This window comes from Eumetopias jubatus, unplaced genomic scaffold (assembly GCF_037043125.1).
Source record: "Eumetopias jubatus isolate StellerSeaLion01/CBP00866 unplaced genomic scaffold, mEumJub1_p1.0 scaffold_5, whole genome shotgun sequence".
NCBI classification, from domain to species: domain Eukaryota; kingdom Metazoa; phylum Chordata; class Mammalia; order Carnivora; family Otariidae; genus Eumetopias; species Eumetopias jubatus.
The window spans coordinates 5544667-5565321 of NW_028274811.1; the positions used below are offsets into that span (position 1 = coordinate 5544667).

The 20655-nt window shown below is 44.6% G+C and overlaps 1 protein-coding gene and 1 pseudogene across 1 annotated transcript; both read right to left on the reverse strand.

Moving 5' to 3' along the window:
* Positions 1 to 7762: 7762 nt before the first annotated feature.
* Positions 7763 to 8698, reverse strand: LOC148164251 (olfactory receptor 2V2-like). The gene has a single exon (XM_088023584.1). It carries the CDS (start codon positions 8696 to 8698, stop codon positions 7763 to 7765), a length of 936 nt encoding a protein of 311 aa, XP_087879710.1.
* A 10602-nt stretch (positions 8699 to 19300) lies between these two features.
* On the reverse strand, positions 19301 to 20205 carry LOC148164252 (olfactory receptor 2M5-like; annotated as a pseudogene).
* Between the last annotated feature and the right edge of the window lie 450 nt (positions 20206 to 20655).

Below are 20655 nucleotides of genomic sequence, written 5' to 3' on the forward strand. Positions count from 1 at the left end.
AGGCACCTCTCAACTCAACTCCTCTTTCGCGATGCCGGGGCGATGCCACCGGCCCCTCTGTGTGCTGAATCCTAAGTGCCATCCACCTTAGCGCCAAGGAACACAAGTTTTGAGGACCCCGGGCCTCAGCCAGGAACGCCCTTCCTGAGCGCCATCTTCACGTCTTGTGTGTTTTGGTGAAAGCAGGCGGAACGGGACCTGGACGTTACCCTGACTCTGAAGAGGCCTGTGAAGGAAGGCTGCTCTCGACCCCCCTCTTGTTTGGGGAGGTGAGCACGGCTGTACCCTGTGTGCCTGGGTGTCGTAGGGACCCGGCCACTACCACGAAGAATGCAAGCGGTAGAATTACCGAACTTTAGCTAGCATTGCTGGTCTTGAAGCTGGAGGGATTTGACAGCATTCGAGGAGGAGAGACCGGGGAACGGGTCCCAAACATGACACCGAGTGAGAAAAAGGAGCGCGTAGCAGGCAGCTGTCACCCACCTCTTGTTTCATGAGGCCAGTCGCGTGGCCCCGTGTGTGCGTACAGGCGAAAAGCTAGCCACCCCACTTGAGAAGACATCACTGGAGAGAACCTTTTCTTCTGCTTCAAGTAGCCTTTTCTGAGACTGGAGGTCCTTGGCCGCGAGGGTGCACGGGAGTACGGCCAGGGCTTCTGGAAGCATATTCTGAGGGAGAATCGGGATGGGGCAGAGGGCAGAACACGACTCGCCCCTTGTCTCAGGGAGTCAGCCCTGCGGCCCCGCGTTGCCAGGAGGTCTGATGGCTAGCGGACTACCTCGAAGAAGCAGCATTGTAGGGACCGTGTGGTAGCTAGAGTAGCGACACTCTTGCGGGCAGTGGAAGCACTTCCACTGGGTGTGCGCGAAAGCCTGGGCAAAGATCCCATCTTCCCCGAGTGCATGCGTGAGAGCACTGCAAGTGAGTCCCAAACCGTTTCCTGAGTGCGACTCTGGCTGCGGCAGAACGCAGGACTCGACTCCCCGCTTGTTTCAGGAAGGCAGCCCTGCGGTTCCACTTCTGCAGGGAGGTCTAATTGTTAGCGTACTAACTCAAAGCATAACCTGTGTGGAGAAACCGTGCTTTAGCTAGCGCCGACCTCTCTGAGGGTGGAAGGCGGGTACAGTGTTCCGTGGGTGGGAGCCTGGCGCACGGCTCCCGTTCGTAAAAGCGAGGAAGAAGCAGGCCGGTGCGGAAGGCAGGCACCCCTCGGCTCGGCTCTTCCTACCTGAAGCTAACACCACCTCTTGTGTGGTTGGAACGCTCAGTGCTCAACCCTGCCTTGGAAGAAACAAGCCCGTAAGGAAGCCCAGTTTCCCCTCATGGAGACTCTCCTCAGGGCGGCCTCTTATTCATCTGTGCTGCTCTGCCAACCTGGGGAGTGTGTGCCGGCAGAACTCCAAGGGAGAAAGAAGCACTGGGCCCAAGGCACCTCTCGACTCAACTCCTATTTCGCGAGGCCGGGGCGTCTGCACCCACCCACCCCCCCCCCGTGTGCGTTCAGTCCTAAGTTCCATCCACCTTAGCTCCAAGGAACACAACGTTAGAGGACCCCGGGCCTCAGCCAAGAACGCCCTTCCTGAGTGCCAACTGCACGTGTTGTGTGTTTTGGTGGAAGCATGAGGAACGGGACCTGGACGTTACCCTGACTGTGAAAGAGGCCTGTGAAGAAGGCTGCTCTCGACCTCCCCTCTTGTTTGGGGAGGTGAGCACGGCTGTACCCTGTGTGTCTGGATGCCTTAGGGACCCGGCCACTACCACGAAGAATGCAAGTGGTAGAGTTACCGAACTTTAGCTAGCATTGCTGGTCTTGGAGCTGGAGGGATTTGACAGCGCTCGCGGAGGAGAGACCGGGGAACGGGTCCCATCCGTGACAGCGAGTGAGAAACAGGAGCGTGCAGCAGGCAGCTCTCACCCACCTCTTGTTTCATGAGGGCAGTCTTGTGGTCCCGTGTGTGCGTGCAAACATAAAGGCAGCCAGTCCCCTGTCGAAAAGACAACACTGGAGAGAACCCGTTCTTCCGCCTCAAGTAGCCTTTCCTGAGAATGTAGGCCCTTGGCCGCGAGGGTGCGTGGGAACACGGGCAGGGCTTCTGGAAGCATATTCTGAGGGAGACTCTGGATGGGGCAGAAGGCAGAACACAACTCGCCACTTGTCTCAGGGAGCCGGCCCTGCGACCCTGCTTTGCCTGGAGGTCTCATCGCTACCGGACTAAGTCGAAGAATCAGCAGTGTAGAGGTATCGTTTGGTAGTTAGAATAGTGTCACTTTTGAGTTCGGTGGAAGTATTTCCAGTGGCGTGCGTGAGAGCCTGGCAACCATCCCCTCAATCACTGGGCGAGAGAAACGGCTCTTTGCAGAGTCACCTCTCGAATGAACTCGAGTGTCACGAAGCCAGCACTCCTCGGGCATGTGTGCATGAAGGCCTAAGTTCCGGGCGCCTTCTTCGAAGGCCCAACACTGTGAGGAAACCATGCTTTAGCTCGAATATAAAATCAATACGTAGAAATCAGTGGCATTCCTCCGTACCAAGAATCCAGAAGAAAGCTAATTTAAGGAGTCCATCCCATTTACCAATGCACCCCAAAGCATAAGATACCAAGGAATAAATCTAACCAAAGAGTCAAAATCTGCATTCCAAAAGTGTAAAATACTCATGAAAGAATTTGAGGAAGCCACAAAGAAGTGGAAATACGTCCCATGCTCATGGTTGGAAGAACAAATATTGTGAAGTTATTAATTCTACCTAGAGCAATCTCCACATTCAATGCAATCCCTATGAAAATAGCATCCACTCTTTTCAAAGAAATGGAATAAATAATTCTAAAATTTGTATGGGACCAGAATAACCCCCGAACGTCTCTTTGAATTTTGAAAAAGAAAAGCAAAGCTGGCGGCATCACAATTCCTGACTTCCAGCTCTATTGCAAACCTGTCATCATCAAGATAGTATGGTACTGGCACAAAAACAGACATATTGATGAATGGAACAGAATGGAGAGCCCAGAAATTGACCCTCAACTCTATGGTTAACTAATCTTCGACAAAGCAGGAAAGAATGTCCAATGGAAAAAAGATAGTCTCTTCAACAAATGGTGCTGGGAAATTTAGACAGCCACATGCAGAAGAATGAAACTGGACCATTTCCTTATACCACATACAAATTAGACTCAAAATGAATGAAAACCTAATGGCGTCTCTTTGGAGTGGTCCTAGCACTTGTGCCTACTGGCACACCGCCAGGCTTGTGGTACTACTGTTTTGGATGGGCTCTGGCCAAAACTGTATGGGAGGGGATATGTGTTTGTAAGGTTTGCGTGCTGGTCCTTTGTGGGAGGGAACTTGCAGCACCGGGAGTGAGACAAGCCTGGCTAGAAGAGGTATATCGGCCAAAACACAGGGAGGGGATGTGGCAGTCTTAACAAGTTAGAGTGTTAGTGAGTGTTGGCATTGTGTTGGTTCCCACAGGTGACATGTGTTTATGCTCCTGGGTGGTTGGGTGTGGAAATGATGCGTGCCAACTCCTTTGAGGACTCTTCCAACCACTTCTGTCCCTCCAAAACATGGTCTGAGATGCATATACCACCTCCCTCCACATGCCTCAGGTGTCTTTCAAACTGCTGCTTCTATGCTGTATCTCTATGAGGTATTTGTTATGCTTTTTCTTGAAGGGTAGAATTCAATTTCCTCTCAGCCTTCTGACTCTCCCAGAGCTAAGATAAATGATTTTCAAATCACTGGTTTTAAGAACTCACAGAATTTGGTCCCTATGGTTTTCAAAGTCAAATGTCCTCCCTCTGTGTGTTCTCTTGTGTAATAGTCTATTTCTCTCCCTTCTTTACACCCACAGATCCCTCCCTCTCATGGATGATACTGTTAGGTCCATTTAGCTCCCCACAATGTCTCTACCCTCCTACCCTCTTCGATGTGGCCTCTACTTTACATTAGTTATGGAGATTATTATCCCAGTCTTTGGGTCATTTTCTGGGTTATTTACACTGATGTGGGTTTTTTCTAGTTGTACACATGGGACATGGTAAACTGAGGTCCTTTTACTCCACCATCTTCCCAGCAATCCATTCTTTAATTTTTTTAAATTTTCTGATAGCCTAGTAGTTCCTTTCTTCCTAGAACTCCTTTTACTGTCTGAGATATCCATTAATGAGTTGAATAAAATCTGTGACACATGTTTCTTTGATAAGGAATGAGTGTTGTGTTTTTAACTGGAAAAGGGAAACTTTGACAACCCCATACAGAAAAGAAATATATGATACAATTCTTCCCTCTATTCAAAAGTTTTAAATCATGAATTAAGATAAACATTTTGAAGCATTATGATGACAGAGATTGTAAATGAAATTATTCAGAAAAGAGCGCCTTAATGAAAACATTCTAATCAATGACACCAGGAAGGGCTTGGGAATCAGCAGGACAAGACCCAGTCTGTAGCCTTGCCTCCTTGGAAAGCAGACTTCACCACCAAGTGATGGCTGCTCTGATCAGTCAGTGGGGCCTGCAATAGGGTTTCTTTCAGTGCACCTTCCTCTCCTCAAGGAAAGGAGCTGAAATGGAAGCAGGAGGGACTTAGGAAAGGTATAGAGGAGAGATTTTCAGGAGAAAGTCTTGTGTGGTGAAAACTCCAGACTGTCATATCCTTTGAAAAAGGGTATTGAGTGAGGTAATTGGGGGCACTGCTCATCCACAGGGAGGAAATAACAAATGCCTTCCACAAAGGCTGTAGAAAAGTTTGGAAGAAATGCTAAGATTGGTTAAAATGGGAGACATAAAGAAACACAGGAAAACCTGGAAGAGAACACTTCATGCCCAAACACTGGCAGAATCTCTAGTGGTTAGAAAAAGTCTTTCAGAAATAAAAATTTTAGCAGAGAGAAAGTTTATCCCTCATCCATAAAGGGATCACAGGGGGTGGGCTGGACCATGGGGGAAGGGTTTCATGATTAATGAGGAAACAGAACCTTACCTTTGGAAAGAAACCCTCACTGAGTGAGGTCCAGGGCCCAGCTGAGAGATTTTATTCCCTGGCACTCCTCACTGCACCTACTGTTCTCTCCCTCTGCTGTGACTAAGAAAATTTACTTTTATATTCACAAATCCTTGGAGAACCCTCCTCTGTCACATCTCTGTCCCCAGTTTCTGGCAATTAAGCTCCAAGGGACGGGAAGCTCCTGCGAAGCCCTCTGCTCATCTCAGCTGTTCCAACAAGAAAACTCTTTCTCAGGGGGAGGTGGAGAGAACTGGGGAATGAGGGTAACGTAGGGGCATTAAGTGGTCTGAGCCTCAGTGTCCTTGTCTGTAAAGGCACAGAATGATCACCACAAAATATTTGTAGTAAAATTAAAGTGAATAGACAATCTAAAGTCACCTACCCACGGTATGTCCTGAGAATTGTAGTTACTATTAGTGTCACTGCCCTCCATTCTCTCCAAGCCTGAAAACTAAGCAAATGCTTTCCTGTGGTTTAGTCCAACTTCCAGAACACAGTTTGTTCTTCTTTTTTTTTTTTTTTTTCTGAATGCAACAACGAATATTTTCTTCCGGAAAAAAATCTTATTGCAGCTGGTACAGAGATAACTACAGATATTTGAAAGTGTCTTCAAATACAGATCAAATTCTGCCACTTATGTTCCAAATATAATTTCCCAAGGGAAAACAGTAGAACGAATTTTCCTCTTAGAGGAACTGAAATAATAAAATGTGGCTAATTTTGTTGGAGGATTAGATATACAACACTTTCCTGTGTATTTCTTATGTGTCAGATAATAAACGTCTTTACCCCTTTCCTCAAGACCCCAAAAGATGGGGCACCAGAGTGGCTCAGTCTTTAAGCATCTGCCTTCAGCTCAGGTCAGGATCCCAGGGTCCTGGGATTGAGCCCCATATCAGGCTCCCTACTCAGCAGGAAGCCTGCTTCTCCCTCTCTCACTCCCCCTGCTGTGTTCCCTCTCTCATTGTGTCTCTCTGTCAAATAAATAAATAAAATCTTCAAAAAGAATCCCAAAGACTTTGCACTTTGTTCTTTAAAGACTATAAAGACTTCAAGAGGTCTGTAAAAAGTTCCTGGTCTCACAAATAACCCAAATAAAAAATAGGCAGGGGACATGAACAGACATTTGTCCCCAGAAGACATGCAGATGGCCAAAGAACATATGAAAAGATGTTCATCACCATTACCATCAGGGAAATGCATATAAAAACTACAATGAGCTATCACTTCACACCTGTCAGAATGGCTAAAATCAACAGCACAAGAAATAACAGGTATTGGCGAGAATGTGGAAAAAAGGAACATTGTACATTGTTGGGAACGCAAACTGGTGAAGTCACTCTGGAAATCGGTATAGAGTTTCCTCAAAAATTTAAAAATAGGAGTACCTGGGTAGCTCAGTTGGTTAAGCGTCTGCCTTCAGCTCAGGTCATGGTCCTGGGATTGAACCCTGTGTCAGGCTCCCCCTCAGTGGGGACTCTGCTTCTCCCTTTTCCTCTGCCCCCCGTTCATGGCTCTCTCCCTCATTGTCTCTCTCTCAAATGAAGGGGGAAAAAATCTTTTAAAAAAGTTAAAAATAGAAGACCCTATGATTCAACAATCACACTACTATTTTCTCAAAGAGTACAAAAACTAATTCAAAGGGATACAAGCACCCAGATATTTATAGAAGCATTATCTATAATAGCTAAGATACGGAAGTAGCCCAAGTGTCCATAGATAGAGGAATGGCTAAAGATGTGGTATGTGTAAACGAAATGCTATTCAGCAATAAAAAGAATGACATATTGCCTTTGCAAAGACATGGATAGAGAAAGAGAGTATGATGCTAAGTGAAATAAGTCAGAGAATGACAAATGCTATATGATTTCACTCATATGTGGAATTTAAGGAAAAAAACAAAAAGTAAACAGAAAAAAGAGAAAGACAAATCAAGAAAGACTTAGAGGGAGAAAGAGAGAAATCAGGCAATAGACTCGTAACTATAGAGAACAAACTGATGGTTACAGCGGAGATAGGTGACATAGGTTATGGGGATTAAGGAGTGCACTTATGATGAGCAAAGGTGACGTGTGGAATGTTGAATTACTATACTGTATACCCGAAACAAATATAACACTGTATACACTGTATATTAACTAATTGGAATTAAACTAAAAACTTAAAAAGTCAAAAAAAACCACCCCGCTTATATATTAAAAAAAGTTCCTACTTACAGAACAGGAAGGGTGAGCACTCTCTAAAGAGAATTTTATAAACTTGTGTTTTGTCCTCTGGATGCATTTCATCTAATATATGTTGTGATATCTTTGATAAATAAGACAAATCATATCTCTATATACGTATATGGAATATTGTATGTTGCTTGGCATTGTGGTAGGCTCTGAATCAACGGTAGAGTTTAGCAATGAGTTAGGAAGTTAAGCTCAGGGCTTCCTCTAATTGTAGAAATCATTCCAGTTTTAAACAATAAGTGATAATGATCCCATTGTCTTACTTCTACACAGTGCTTGGGTTTACAAAGTCCTACATTCCAAGGTAATACATTTTACAAATGAACTAGCTCAGAAAATATTTGGTAAAAAAAAAAAAAAAAGCTGGTTTTTCACTAGACACAGAGAGGGTTAGGGTTTAAAAAGACATCTCCAGGCCTGCAGGTGTTATGATCATCACTATTAATGAGGAATTAGAGCCTCACCTAGAGCTTATTTACTCAAATTCACAGAATCAAGGGATGGCACAGGGTGTTCTGGTCCTTCAGTGCTGGCTGCCAATCCTGCAATGGTCCAACGCCTTTCTCAGGGCCCCCATCACCTCCTGGTTTCTCAAGCTATAAATAAGGGGGCTGAGCATAGGAGTAAGGATGGTGTAGAAGATAGAGATCACCTTGTCATGGCTAGGGGCCCGGTAGCGCCGGGGCCTCAGGTAGATGAACATGGCTGCCCCATAGAAGAGGAAGACAGGTGTCAGATGGGAGGAAGAGATGGCCAGGGCCTTTTTGCCAGCCTGAGCAGAACATGCACTCTGGATATGAGCATAGGAGGCCACAATGATGGAGAAGGGAAGAAACAGCATGAAGATACAGCAAGCATATATAACGTTGTCAAAAATGGATGTGTCTATACAGGCCAGTTTCAACAAGGATAGCATCTCACAAAAGAAGTGGTTCACTTCCCTCAAGCCACAGTAGGGAAAGGTCATTACTACCACCATCTGGATCACACCATCTATTATCCCAAAGGCCCAAGAGCTCCCGACAATCTGGAGGCAGACCCTCTGACTCATGAGGACAGGATAGTGAAGTGGGTGGCTAATGGCCACATAGCGGTCATAAGCCATGAGTCCCAGCAAGAGCCCCTCAGATCCCACAAGACAGACAAATTGGCCAATTTGTATGCCACAACCCACAAAGGAGGTGGACTTCTTGCCAGACATGAAGTTTACCACCATCTTTGGCACAGTGGTACAAACCAACATGAGGTCCCTGAGAGAGAGCTGACTGAGGAAAAAGTACATGGGTATGTGAAGTCGAGAAACTCTGTAGATGAGGAAGAGGAGGAGAACATTCCCACAGAGGGCCACTGTGAAGACCACCAGAACGACAGAGAAAAGGACAAGGTCAGTTGGACTGCGAGAAAAAATGCCCAAGAAGATGAAGTCATCTGTGGTTGATTGATTCAACCATATCTCCATGTCTTAGTTGATGTTCCTGGTCACCTGTGAGTGTGAACAATAAATATTGGATTGACTGACATTTCTTTATTACCTCTGCATTCTACATCTTCAGCCAGCTGTTTTGTTTGTAACTCGTGAGACCTCAACAACATAAACTTTGGGACATAGAAGGGACACTCCTTTGTATTCCCATCTGACAGCAATAGAAGTCATACTAGCTTGTAGAATGGGCCAACTATCTATTTGTGTAAATCCTTACCGGGAAGTTTATCATAGGACCCCTCTGCAAGTAGAGTTTTGGTTTTATTATAGGATATTGAGTCTTTTATGATATCACACAGATTTGGTAAACTATGTTAAACATAAAGCATATATTTCTCCAAACTCATCTTGTCAAATGTTGTTGTCTTTTAGGACTCAGCACAAACCTGCTTCTGCCATTGAAGGGGTCCCAAGTAACCCCCGTGCCAGGTGATCTTTTCTCCTCTGGTTTTCTACATCACATTTCTTTGCCCTGAGAATGTGCTCCTTGGGTTGCTGTTACGGTTCATGGCAGCCTTCCAACTGGTTTCCCTTGCCTCTCTACCCAGCAGCTGGAGAGTTAAACCGTCTGAAATGCAAGTCAGATGATGTCACTCTTGGGCTCAAGACAGGCCATTGGCTCCCAACACAGATCCAGGCCAAACACTTGCAAGGCCCCCAAGTCCTATACAACCCACCCCCATGGATGCTCTTCCCACACTCAATACTGCAAGCTGGGCTCTGACTCTTGTCCCCTTACTCAGGGTGTTTCTGCTACCAGAACCTCCTTATTCTTTCCTGGCTCAAGCCGGACACACTCTTACCCTAGGACATTTACTTTCCCTTTTCTGTTCTTTCTTTTTTAAAAGAATTTTTTTATTTGACAGAGAGAAAGAAAGAAAGATCATAATTAGGCAGACAGGCAGGCAGAGGGAGAGGGAGAGGGAGAAGCAGGCTCCCTGCTGAGCAGGGAGCCTGGTGCGGGGCTTGATCCCAGGATGCTGGGATCATGACATGAGTGAGCCAAAGGCGGGCACTTAACTGACTGAGACACACAGGCGCCCCTACCTTCCCTTTTCATGGAATGTTTCTCTTCCAGCTAACTTCATGGCTCACCCTCACTTCAGTTCTATAATAAGTGTCATTGAGAACTTCTCTGCAAAGCCTCCAATGTTCCTATCTATGTGTGTGTTGACTTAATCAAATAATAGGATTAAGTAACAGGCAGTTGCAACCTCCAAGTTTTGAGAGCAGAAAGCCTGGATTCTTTCATTGCAGACGCTTTTGTTCTTGACCTGAATATACTACGAATTCGTGGCTGGATTCTTTCCTGTGAGGGACAGTGAATATCTTCAGGTACTTATAAATGACAAAGATGTTCTCCAAAAATGGGTGAGAGTAGTACCTAGGATACATTTGTGAGGAGTGTATTCACCTCTACTTCACTTCCCTGCAAAGAGGAAATGCAAAGACCCCACAGGACAGTTTTCTGATTTACCAATGAAACCTATATTCCTGATGTCACTTTTGCTCATGGCAGGATAACTGGCTCCTAGAAGAGTGCCTGGCATACATTATGTCCTTAATAAATATTGTTCAATGATTATTGTAAAGTGCAAACGACTAAAGAAACTATCCTAGCATCTCTCATGCTCATTTTTTGCTCTCTAAATTTATTTCTCTCTGTATAGTTAATGGCTTCATTGTGTTCCTAGAAAAAACACCATGAAAGAATTCACCTTGTCTCTACAATATTATTTTGGGGACAAGGTGACTCCTTGTTGCCTTTTAGCCCAACATGCAGAGATGACAGATGATAGAAAGATGATAGATAGACGATAGATAGATTATAGGTAAGTAGATAGATAGATGATAGAAGATATATATAGGCAAACAGAATGATCACACGTTAGACTTTGGATATCTCAATACAGAAGAAACTTGTAGTCCTCAACAGATTGCCCCCAATGACCCACATCGATGATACTTCTTCCAAACCCAGCAAACCAAGGAAGGAAGAGTGAAACACAAGAATCAAAATGACAGAAGCAGGAGAAATAGTGAAAGGAAAGACTCTTGCCCTCTTCCCCATGGTGGGTCCCTAAGCCCTGTCAGGCCTGAGCTAGGCAGAGGTGATCAGATAGGTTCTGAATTAAGTGGAAGATTTAAGTCGTGACTTGCATAAGGCTGGATCATAGCCTACTGAAAGCCAGTCTTGATTATTAGCTAAGTAGGGTGGGACTTACACCCAAAGCTGACCAGACAGCTCTGCAATCAACCTGATATCCATCAAGCGGTGGGCAAGAAGATTCCAGGTATGGAGGTGGTCCTAGCTTAAAGTAAAGCTCTTTTTTTTTTGTAACCAATCAAGTTTCATCCAATCACTATGTGTTTCCGATAAATGGTAATATAACAGATTTTACATGACAAATACAATTGCAAATTTTACAGACAATAGTCTAAAGGGACTTACACAGGCTGAAGTGGATGTGTGTCAAATCTGTGGGAGGTGAGAATAATAACAATGAACTTTAGATGAGCTTTATAGAATGAATTAAGTTTCAACAGGAAATACAAAGCTGGCAAAGTAAGTTCCAATGGAACAATAACTTGAACGAGAATGTGGAGGTGGTAATTCTTCAGTTAAATATTGGAACCAGAGAGATTACTGGGTATAAGATTAAGTAGAAAAGGAAGCTGGAACAGAAGAGTGTAAGATGGCTATAGGGAGTTTCTTCAAAAGCCAGGTTGCTGTGCCTGGAACGTTTGGCAGAAAACCTATTTTTTCTGGGTGCCTCTGTCTCCATCTCCCTGTGTCTTCTAACATCGCCCATCAATCCCCCTTCTCTTAGCCCTCTGATCCATTCTCTCTTCTCTGTGCATCAGTCTCCAACTGAAGCCCCAAGAGCTTTGTATGGCAGGTAAAACATTTGTTTTACTATTGTGAAAATAAAATGAAAACCGGTCAAATAAAACTGAAGACTCAAAACAAAAGATAAATTGGCCATTTTGCCCACTGGTTTCCAATGAATTGGTCATTTTAAAAAGTGACCTGCTTCCATGATATAAGGCCAAAAACAGAGCAACTGTAAAATCTTCATCCAACCTGGGATACTCTTCAGATGGCGAGAGAGTGCTGTCCAGGATTACACTGGGAAGACCGGCATAATATCTGTAGACCACAGGGCTATCCACAGTAAAATGTGAAAGGCACTGAGTTTAGAGAAATGTCTGACAGTTTTGGGATGACAACCATTTCCCTGCCACCATCTGACTCTTCTGAATGTGGGTACTCTTCTTTCCCTCCACTGGGTTTTAATGCCCATAAGGCTAGATTGTATTAAGTCCCCACCATTGATTCAAGTACAGTGTCTCACCTAGTGTGCTGTATCGTGGGCCTTCAGTAGATATAGAGTGACTTCATGGGACAGGTAAAGAACAAGTGTGGATTGCATGGTATAGAGGCAGACTACTGGGACAGTCACAGATGGAGACCCTGTGAGGGTCCTTAGAGTTACTGGGGAAGTACGGAATGTGTCTGCAGTTGGAGGTAGAGCACCAAGAGCAGCTTCCTGCCCTTGACAAGGTTTTCTCACACTATCCCAACTGGCCCCTCTCTGGTCCTGTCCCCAAACTCCCTGATTGGGTTTCTTTAATTGTAAGCTTGGGACCTACTCTTCCAGAGCTGGAGTGTGTGGACTTCCCTGGGAGTCAACAGCTTCACCCTCCTTGCCCAGGTTTAGTGTTAAGTACCTGCATTGGCAGTGGGAGACAGAGGCGAATCTGGGCCTCTGTGGAGGCCCACAATCTGGGCAGTTTGTGGAAGGTGGATTGGTGTCTGTGGGTGGGCTGGGATGCACAGGTGCTGGTTCTGTGCCCACCACCATCTCATCTCTTTAAGTCTCCTTTCTTTCATTCCACTTTTACTGAGAAGAGGCTGTTGTCTGTTTGAGTCTTACTCTTTGAGCTAGAGAGCCACAGGAGGGCTGAGCGTGATAAGGGCTTTGATAGCCTGGTTGAGAGGTGAGTGAGGGGCTGAGGAAGGACAGATTTGGAAGGTTATTCCTTCTCTCCTCTGACCCAGTAAGTACAAACTCAGGGAAGGACAATGAAATTATGTTGGTGTTAGAAGTTCCTCCACAGGATATCTGCTGGTTTTTTTCTTCCAGGGAACCCATTTAAAGGTGAGTGAGGGTCTTTTCCATATCACCTCCTTACCTCTTCCTTGCAGTTTCTATTATTGATTTCAGGTCATTCCTCCACTCCTATTTGTTTATCCGTATTTCATCTTCCTCTTATTGTCTGTCCCCTTCAGTTTTTTTTGGGGGGGGGAGGATAAAGGGCTTGAGCATGTTCTTTCTAGTGTTATGTCTTCTAAAACAGAGAGACAACAGATGAGTGGGAAGAGGTGCAGGTGAAGGAGAGACCGAAGGGCTGATATAGGACATAGAGTTAACTTGTCCCTAAAATTATACTGTAGAGTCAAAGTCTCCTTTTGTGCTGTCACTTTGAGGGAAAAAAATGAAGCCATTAACTAAACATCCCTGAAATAAATGAAGTTAGAGAGCATGAACTGAATATGTGAGATGCTAGAGTAGTTTCTTGAGTTTTTGCATATTATAGTTAATCTTTCAACAAAATTTGCTGAGAACATACTCTGTGCCAGTACTATTCTAGGAGATGAGGATCCCCACATGAGCAAAAGTGGCATCAGGAATATAGGTTCTAGCTGGGAAAGCAGAAAACAAATCCATGCAAATTAAATGTAGAATGCCTGATGGTGTTGAGTGTTCTGAGAAGCAAAAGGGCAGGGAAGAAATGGAGAGGGAAAGGGATTTCAATTCCAAATAGGTGTTGGGTAAAGCCTGGTTGAGTAAGTGAGGCGAAGCTGAAGGAACAGTGTTGAGTGTATCTGGGAAGAGTCTTCCATGAGGAAGTTAGAGCATGTACCAATTCCTCCTGAAATGCAGGGAGGCCAGTGACACCAGAATAGAGGAAATTCCAGGGAAAGCAGAAGAAAAGGAGGTTTGGGTGATGATGGAGGGCTAGCTAGATGAGTCTTCCTTTACTCTTGAAACTTATTTCTCTTCTATTTTGCAGAAACAACTTCACTCTAGTGCTTTGTACAAATAGATTAAAGTGGGAGCAAGGAGAGAAGGAGGAGGCAAATCCAGTTAAGGCCCATTGCCATCATCCAGGGGAGCAACAGTGAGAGTGTAGCCAGCTGGGACCTGCAGGAATGAGATGTGGCCAGGAGTGAATACATTCTTCAGGAAGAGTCAGCAGGGGTTCTAATGTGTGTGAGAAGAGAGGAATCAAGGATACACCATGTGTTGTTGTTCTGGGCAACGGACGGACTTGCCATTAATTGAGCTGGGAAGAGAGGGAAACAGTTGTTTCCACATGGGAGACCAAGTGTTCTGTCTGGTCATTTTAGATAGGTAAAGCCCATTGGACAAACAAGTGGAGGTGTTGAGTATAAGTAGAAATAAGAATCAGAGTTCAGAGGAGTTGTCCAAGAAGAGAGGGAAATGTCATTTTTCACCTGTGTAGGATTGTATTACAAGAGTTGGGAGGAAGGAATGGTGTGGAATGCATCTCTTTGTAGGTGCACGTGACTGAGTGCCTCTGCACACTGTTAGTAAGGCTGGTTGTCCTCAGCACAGGAGGAAGAACTTTTTTAAAAAAATATATTTTATTTATTTATTTGACAGAGAGAGATAGTGAGAGAAGGAACACAAGCAGGGGGAGTGGGAGAGGGAGAAACAGGTTTCCCATGGAGCAAGGGAGCCTGATGCAGGGCTCGATCCCAGGTATTTGTCTTTCTCTGCTTGACTTATTTTACTTGGCATAACACTTTCTAATTCCATTCACATCTTTGCAAGTGGCAAGATGTCATTCTTTTTGACGGCTATTATTGCAGTGTATTTAAATAACACCTCTTCTTTATCCATTCATCTGTCGATGGACATCTGGTCTGTTTCCATAATTTCGCTAATGTGGACATTGCTGCTATAAACTTTGGGGTGCATTTGCCCCCTTTGACTCACTTTGCTTGGGTCCTTTAGATAAATACCTAGAAGTGCAATTGCTGGGTCATAGGATAGTTCTATTTTTAACTTTTTAATGAACCTCCATAATGTTCTCCAGAATGGTTGTACAAGCTTGCATTCATACCAATAGAGTAAGAGGGTTCTTTCTCCACATCCTTGCCAACATCTGTTGTTTGCTCAGGTGACAATTTTAACCATTCTGACCATTGTAAGGTGGTGTCTCATTGTGGTTTTGATGTATTTCCCTGACACCGAGTGATGCTGAGCATTTTTTCGTGTGTCTGTTGGCCATTTGGATGAATTCTTTGGAGAAATGTCTGTTCATGTCTTCTGCCCATTTATTGACTGGTTACTTTGCTATTAGGCTGTTGAGTTTGATAAGTTCTTTACAGATGTTGGATACTGGCCCTTTATTTGATATATCATTTGCAAATATCTTCTCCCATTCCCTAGATTGCCTTTCAGTTTTGTTGACAATTTCCTTTGCTGTGCAAAACATTTTATCCTGATGAAGTCCCAATAGTTCATTTCCCCCCCCCCCCTTGCTTTGGAGACGTGTCTGGCAAGAATTTGGGGAGCTTCAGTTTCTTACATCAGTGTTTCATAGTTTTCAGAGTACAGGTCTTTCCCCTGTTTATTTAATTTTATTCATAGGTATCTTATTGTTTTTGGTAAAATTGTAAGTGGACTTTATTTCTCCTCCTGCTGCTTTATTATTAGTGTAGAGAAATAGATCTCTGTATGTTGAGTTTGTATACTGTGACTTTACTGAATTCATGTGTTAGTTCTAGCAGTTTTTGGTGGTCTTTTGGGTTTTTACATAGAGTATCACGTCATCTGTAAATATTGACAATTTTGCTTCTTCCTTGCCTTTTATTTCTTTTTGTTGTCTGGTTGCTGTGGCTAGGACTTCCAGGTGTATTTGAATAGTTGTGGTGATTGTGAACATCCCTGTCTTGTTCCTGACCATAAAGGAAAGGGTCTTAGTTTTCATCCTTAAGGAATGATATTTACTGTGGGTTTTTCATATATTGCCTTGATTATGTTGTGGTATGTTCCCTCAAACCCTACTCTGTTGAGGTTTTTGTTCATGAATGGGTGTGGCTCTTTGTCAAATCTTTTCTGCATCTATTGATGAGATTTTATGGTTCTTATTTTTTTAAAAAAAATTAATGTGATGTATCACATTTATTGATTTGTGAATACTGAACCATCGTGGTAACTCAGGAATAAATCCAACCTGATAGTGGTGAATAATTTTTTTAATGTATTGTTGGATTTGGTGTGATAGTATTTTATTGAGGAAATTTCCTCTAGGTTCATCAGTTATATTGGCCTGCAGTTATCTTGGGTAGCCGTGTTTTTATCTGCATAAATATAAATAAATAATAAATCTTAAAAAAATAAAAATTAAAAAAATAGTTTATTTATTCATTCATTCATTTGAGAAAGAGAGAGACAAAGAGAGCTAGTGAACAGGAGCAGGGGTGAGGGGAAAGTCAGAGGGAGAATCAGGTTCCCCACTCAGTGACCCCAGTACCCTGGGGTCATGACATGAGCCAAAGGCAGTCATCTGCAGAGTCCCTCTTTGCCTGCTGTGGGCAGTGTTTGGGACCTGGCTTGAATGTGGTGAGTTTTAACCTGGTGTGCTTTACTCTGCTTGTGAAATGAGACTTGTCACCACTTCCACCAGAACTGAGGCCGTGCCGAACTCTCTGGTTGGGAGACGTGGTGTGAGTAGTTGTTTGTGCTGGTGTTCTAAGTGAGGTGCCTGCTGTGCTGGGACAGAGGCAAGCATGCGTGAGAAGTGCAGTCCCACTGGAGCACAGGGTGTTAAGGCTTGGTGTAGGCCAGTTACGCAGCCAGTGTTGGCAGTGCGCTGCTTCCCACAGGTGGTTCTGTGCTTTACTGAGGGGCAAGGGTGGGAAATGAACCTGAGAAGCTCCTTTTTTTCCTGGAAAGGCAGCTCTGTGAATGCTGCTTCTCAGGGATGCACTCGGAGAAGTGTAATCTCCTCCCTGTATGCCCCAGGAATTCTTCCGATCACTGTCTGTCCCTGGGATGTTTTCCTGCTTTATCTCCGGGAGCAGTGCAATAACCCCCAGGCTTTATCCCACCCAAGCTCAGTGATCTTCAAAACTCCAGTCTTTAAACCCTACTGATTGCAAGAGTAAAAAATTCAGCCGCTCTTATTTTCCAAGCCAATGGCCTTGAGGATATAGTCCCTTGTAGGTTTCCTTTTCCCTGTTTCTCTCTCTCTCTCCCTTCTTTGCAATCACAGCTCCCTCCTCTGCAGAGCACCTGTAATCTGTTTCTCCCCTATACCAAGTACTCCTATCTTCTTCAATTTGGCCTCTTCTCTCTCTTTAGTTTTGGAGTTTGTTCTGTCAGTCTTCAGGTCAATTTCTGAGCTATTTAGGATGATTTGATAAATATCTAGCTACGTTCAAGGGATGTGGCAAGTCTCGGGTCCTCCTACTTTGCTACCATCTCCCCCCACCCAATTCATCATTTTTTCTCTTTTCTGATCATGCCCAAAGTTGCTATTTTGGTTTCGGCATCTGGGTGGCTCAGTTGGATAAGAATCTGACTTCAGTTCAGGTCATGATCTTAGGATTCTTGGTTTGAGTCCCACATCAGACCCTGTGCTCAGCAGAAAGTCTGCTTGAAATTCTCTCCCCCTCCTTCTGCCTCTCCCTCTGCCTTGCCTGTGTCCCTCTCTCTGTGCCTCCCCCCAGTTGGGCTCTCACTAATAAATAATTATGTATGTTTAAAATTGCTATTCGGGGGGAATTTTGTATGACATGTCCTTTAAACACAAAAACTGAGTTGTTGAATTTTTAAACATTAGTAGATAATTATACTGTTATATTACATTTTATTTGTTTATTATTTTATAATACTATATTTTTGTGAGATAAAGAGGAGAGCAGGAGCAGGGCTGGGCAGAGGGAGAAGCAGACTCCCTACTGAACAGGGAGCCCGAGGGGGACTCCATCCCAGGATCCTGGGATAACGACCCGAGCAGAAGTCAGACGCTTAACGGAGTGAACGACCCAGGTGCCCACACATGCATTTTAATAAAAGGAGCTAACAAAGAGCTCAGAGTGCCAAATGTGTTAAATGTAATTTCTAATTTTATCCCTCCTAAAACCTTGTGAACTAACAAAATCTTCAGCTCCAGTAAGGCAGAAAATTCTGTGGGCTTGACCTTCAAATTATATCCAAAACCTGTCGTCAACTTCTGCCACCTCCTTTATTTCTACCCTCATCCAAGTGCCATGATTTCTTATCTGACTTATTATATGAGCATCACGACGGACCTTACACAAAAGGCACAGTGATTCCTTGAAGCCTTAAGGCAGATCATATTTCCCCTCTGCTCAAAGTCCTACCATTTTACCCTGACCTACTAGGCCCTAGGCAATGTGGGCCCTATTCCCTCTGGCCAACGCTCTTTAGCTTTATCCCTGGCCCTCTCTGCTCAAGAATACTGTTTCATCTGCCTGGAACACTTTATATCTGTGGCCGGACTCTCCCAAGACTTACCATGGCCTCTCCCTCACCATTTTTTGTGCACACCCACGGACTCTTAGGAAGTGAATGCAGGTCTCTTGAGAGCAGTGTGAGTGAGTGATGGGGGGAAGATGGTTTGTCCAGTTCAGGAAGATCTTTGCAGAAGACATGGATCAAGAGATTATTTCCCAAATCCCTCCAGAGCCCCTGTGATGGAAACTATAGAAACCAGTTCCTGGCAGAGTCTTCTCACACCTCACTCTTGTTCCACATTTAGTCTCAATGATCAAGAATCAATCTGATCACAAAATTCCCTCTTTGCATGGAGAGACATGTTTGTATCCTCTATACTTTCTGCAGTGTGCCGCTGTCAGCATAAGTGGTAGACAAAATGTTCCAGCCATTTTTCTTTGAGATTTTATACTCTATTACTTGTACATAAAGCACGATTGCAAGAAGGCACAGAAATCTTTATGTTGCTGAATAACATAAGATACATGGAAATGGAGTTTGTATTCCAGTAGTTAGTAAGTAATTACTGCCAGAAATGTTGGACTTACTTTACTGGTAGCTATGATGGTATAGATAATAAATGGAAGTTTAGAGAGAGAAATAACCTTGCCCAAGGTAGCACAGCTCCTCTATGCTAGATTCTAGCATCATTACCACATTTCAGTGCACAAATGGGTTCTGAATGGGTTCCCCTCCTCACTCACTTTAAACATGCAACTCAGAATAAAGACTTCCCCTACCAACCCTAAGGAGAATTTAACTATTGCATGTGGGCCTTCAAACCATGGAAATTTTGGTGCTCAATGTGGGGAAAGATTCACTATGTAGCTGGTCATGTACCATCTTTTACCCTGCCATCTTCCGTCCAAATGGTTTTCTGATTACTCAGCTCACAGGCTTGCCCCAACCAGCCAGAGAGGCCCAATGAGTACAGAAGGAGAAGAGGAGCCACAAGAAAACCTGAGTTTGCAGAGGAAGGGGCAGACCAAGACAGGAAGCTTCAGAAGGGCAAGTATGCCTACACTCCCCATCTCTCCAGCACCTTCTTCAGGGCCCTGGTTACCTCCCTGCTCCTCAGGCTGTAAATGAGTGGGTTGAACATTGGAGTGAGGATGGTGTAGAAGATGGAGGTGCCTTGGTCTCCCACTGGTGTCCTACTGGAGGCCCGCTGCATGTAGCTAAACAAGGTTCCTCCATGGTATAGGCCCACCACAGCCAAGTGGGTGGAGCAAGTGGTCAGAGCCTTCTGTTTCCCCTCTATGGAGGGCATCGTAATGACAGCTGTGAGGATCCGGGTATAGGAAGCCACAGTGACCACAAGGGGCAGCAGCAGCATGACCACACAGCAAGCATAGATGAGATCCTCAAAGAGTGAAGTGTCAGCACAGGAGAGACGCAGCAGGGCAGGGACCTCACAGAAGAAGTGATCCACTTCCAGAGAGCCACAGTAGGGGAAACTAAAGACACCCCAGCCATCCAGGATGCCAGGGCCAGGAGAGTGCAAGCCTTCCAGTTAATGAGCAAAGGGTACCGCAGGGGGTGGCAGACTGCCACATACCGGTCATAGGCCATGACTGCCAAGAGGAAGCACTCTGCTCCTGTTACCATGACCACTAGGAAGATCTGAGTGGCACAGGCATCCCAAGAGATGGATTTACGGCCTGACAGAAGATTGACTGCCATCTTGGGCACCACTGTGCTCATCATGATCATGTCCATGATGGAGAGCTGACTCAGGAAAAAGTACATCGGGGTGTGCAGGTGCCTGTTGGCCTGGATGAGCAGGAGGAAGAGGATGTTGCCAAGTAAGACTACAGCAGAGGCCAAAAGGACAAGGGAAAAAAGGAATAAGTCATATGTTGAGTAGCTGAACAGGCCAAAAAAGATGAAATCTGATAAGGAGGTGTGGTTTCAGAGCTGCATGGCTGAGACCTTGAGAACAAACAAAGAAGCAAACAAATGAAACTACTAACCTGACATCTCCAAATACCCATCTCCTGTTTCTTCTAAATGACAGAGCCCAGCCCTCTGACATGGACCCACCCTTTCCTCCTGCAGTGACAATCCTATCTTTTTTCAGCTGCCCTCAGAAAGTTGCCAGTAAGACTTTGATCCTTACTTCGCTAAGACACCAGGGAGCCAGAGAATACAAGGGATAGAGAGAAGGGGGGTAAATGGAAGGTGAATAGCTGTAGAAGTAGGACAGAGATTTAAGAGGGGAGGTGAATTATTGAGGAACAAGAAAAAGAAAGGAGAGAAAGGGGGTGAGCGATGTAAGGACAAATGCAAATTTTATTTTTATTTATTTATTTATTTATTTGAGAGAGAGAGAATGAGAGAGAGAGAGCACATGAAAGGGGGGAGGGTCAGAGG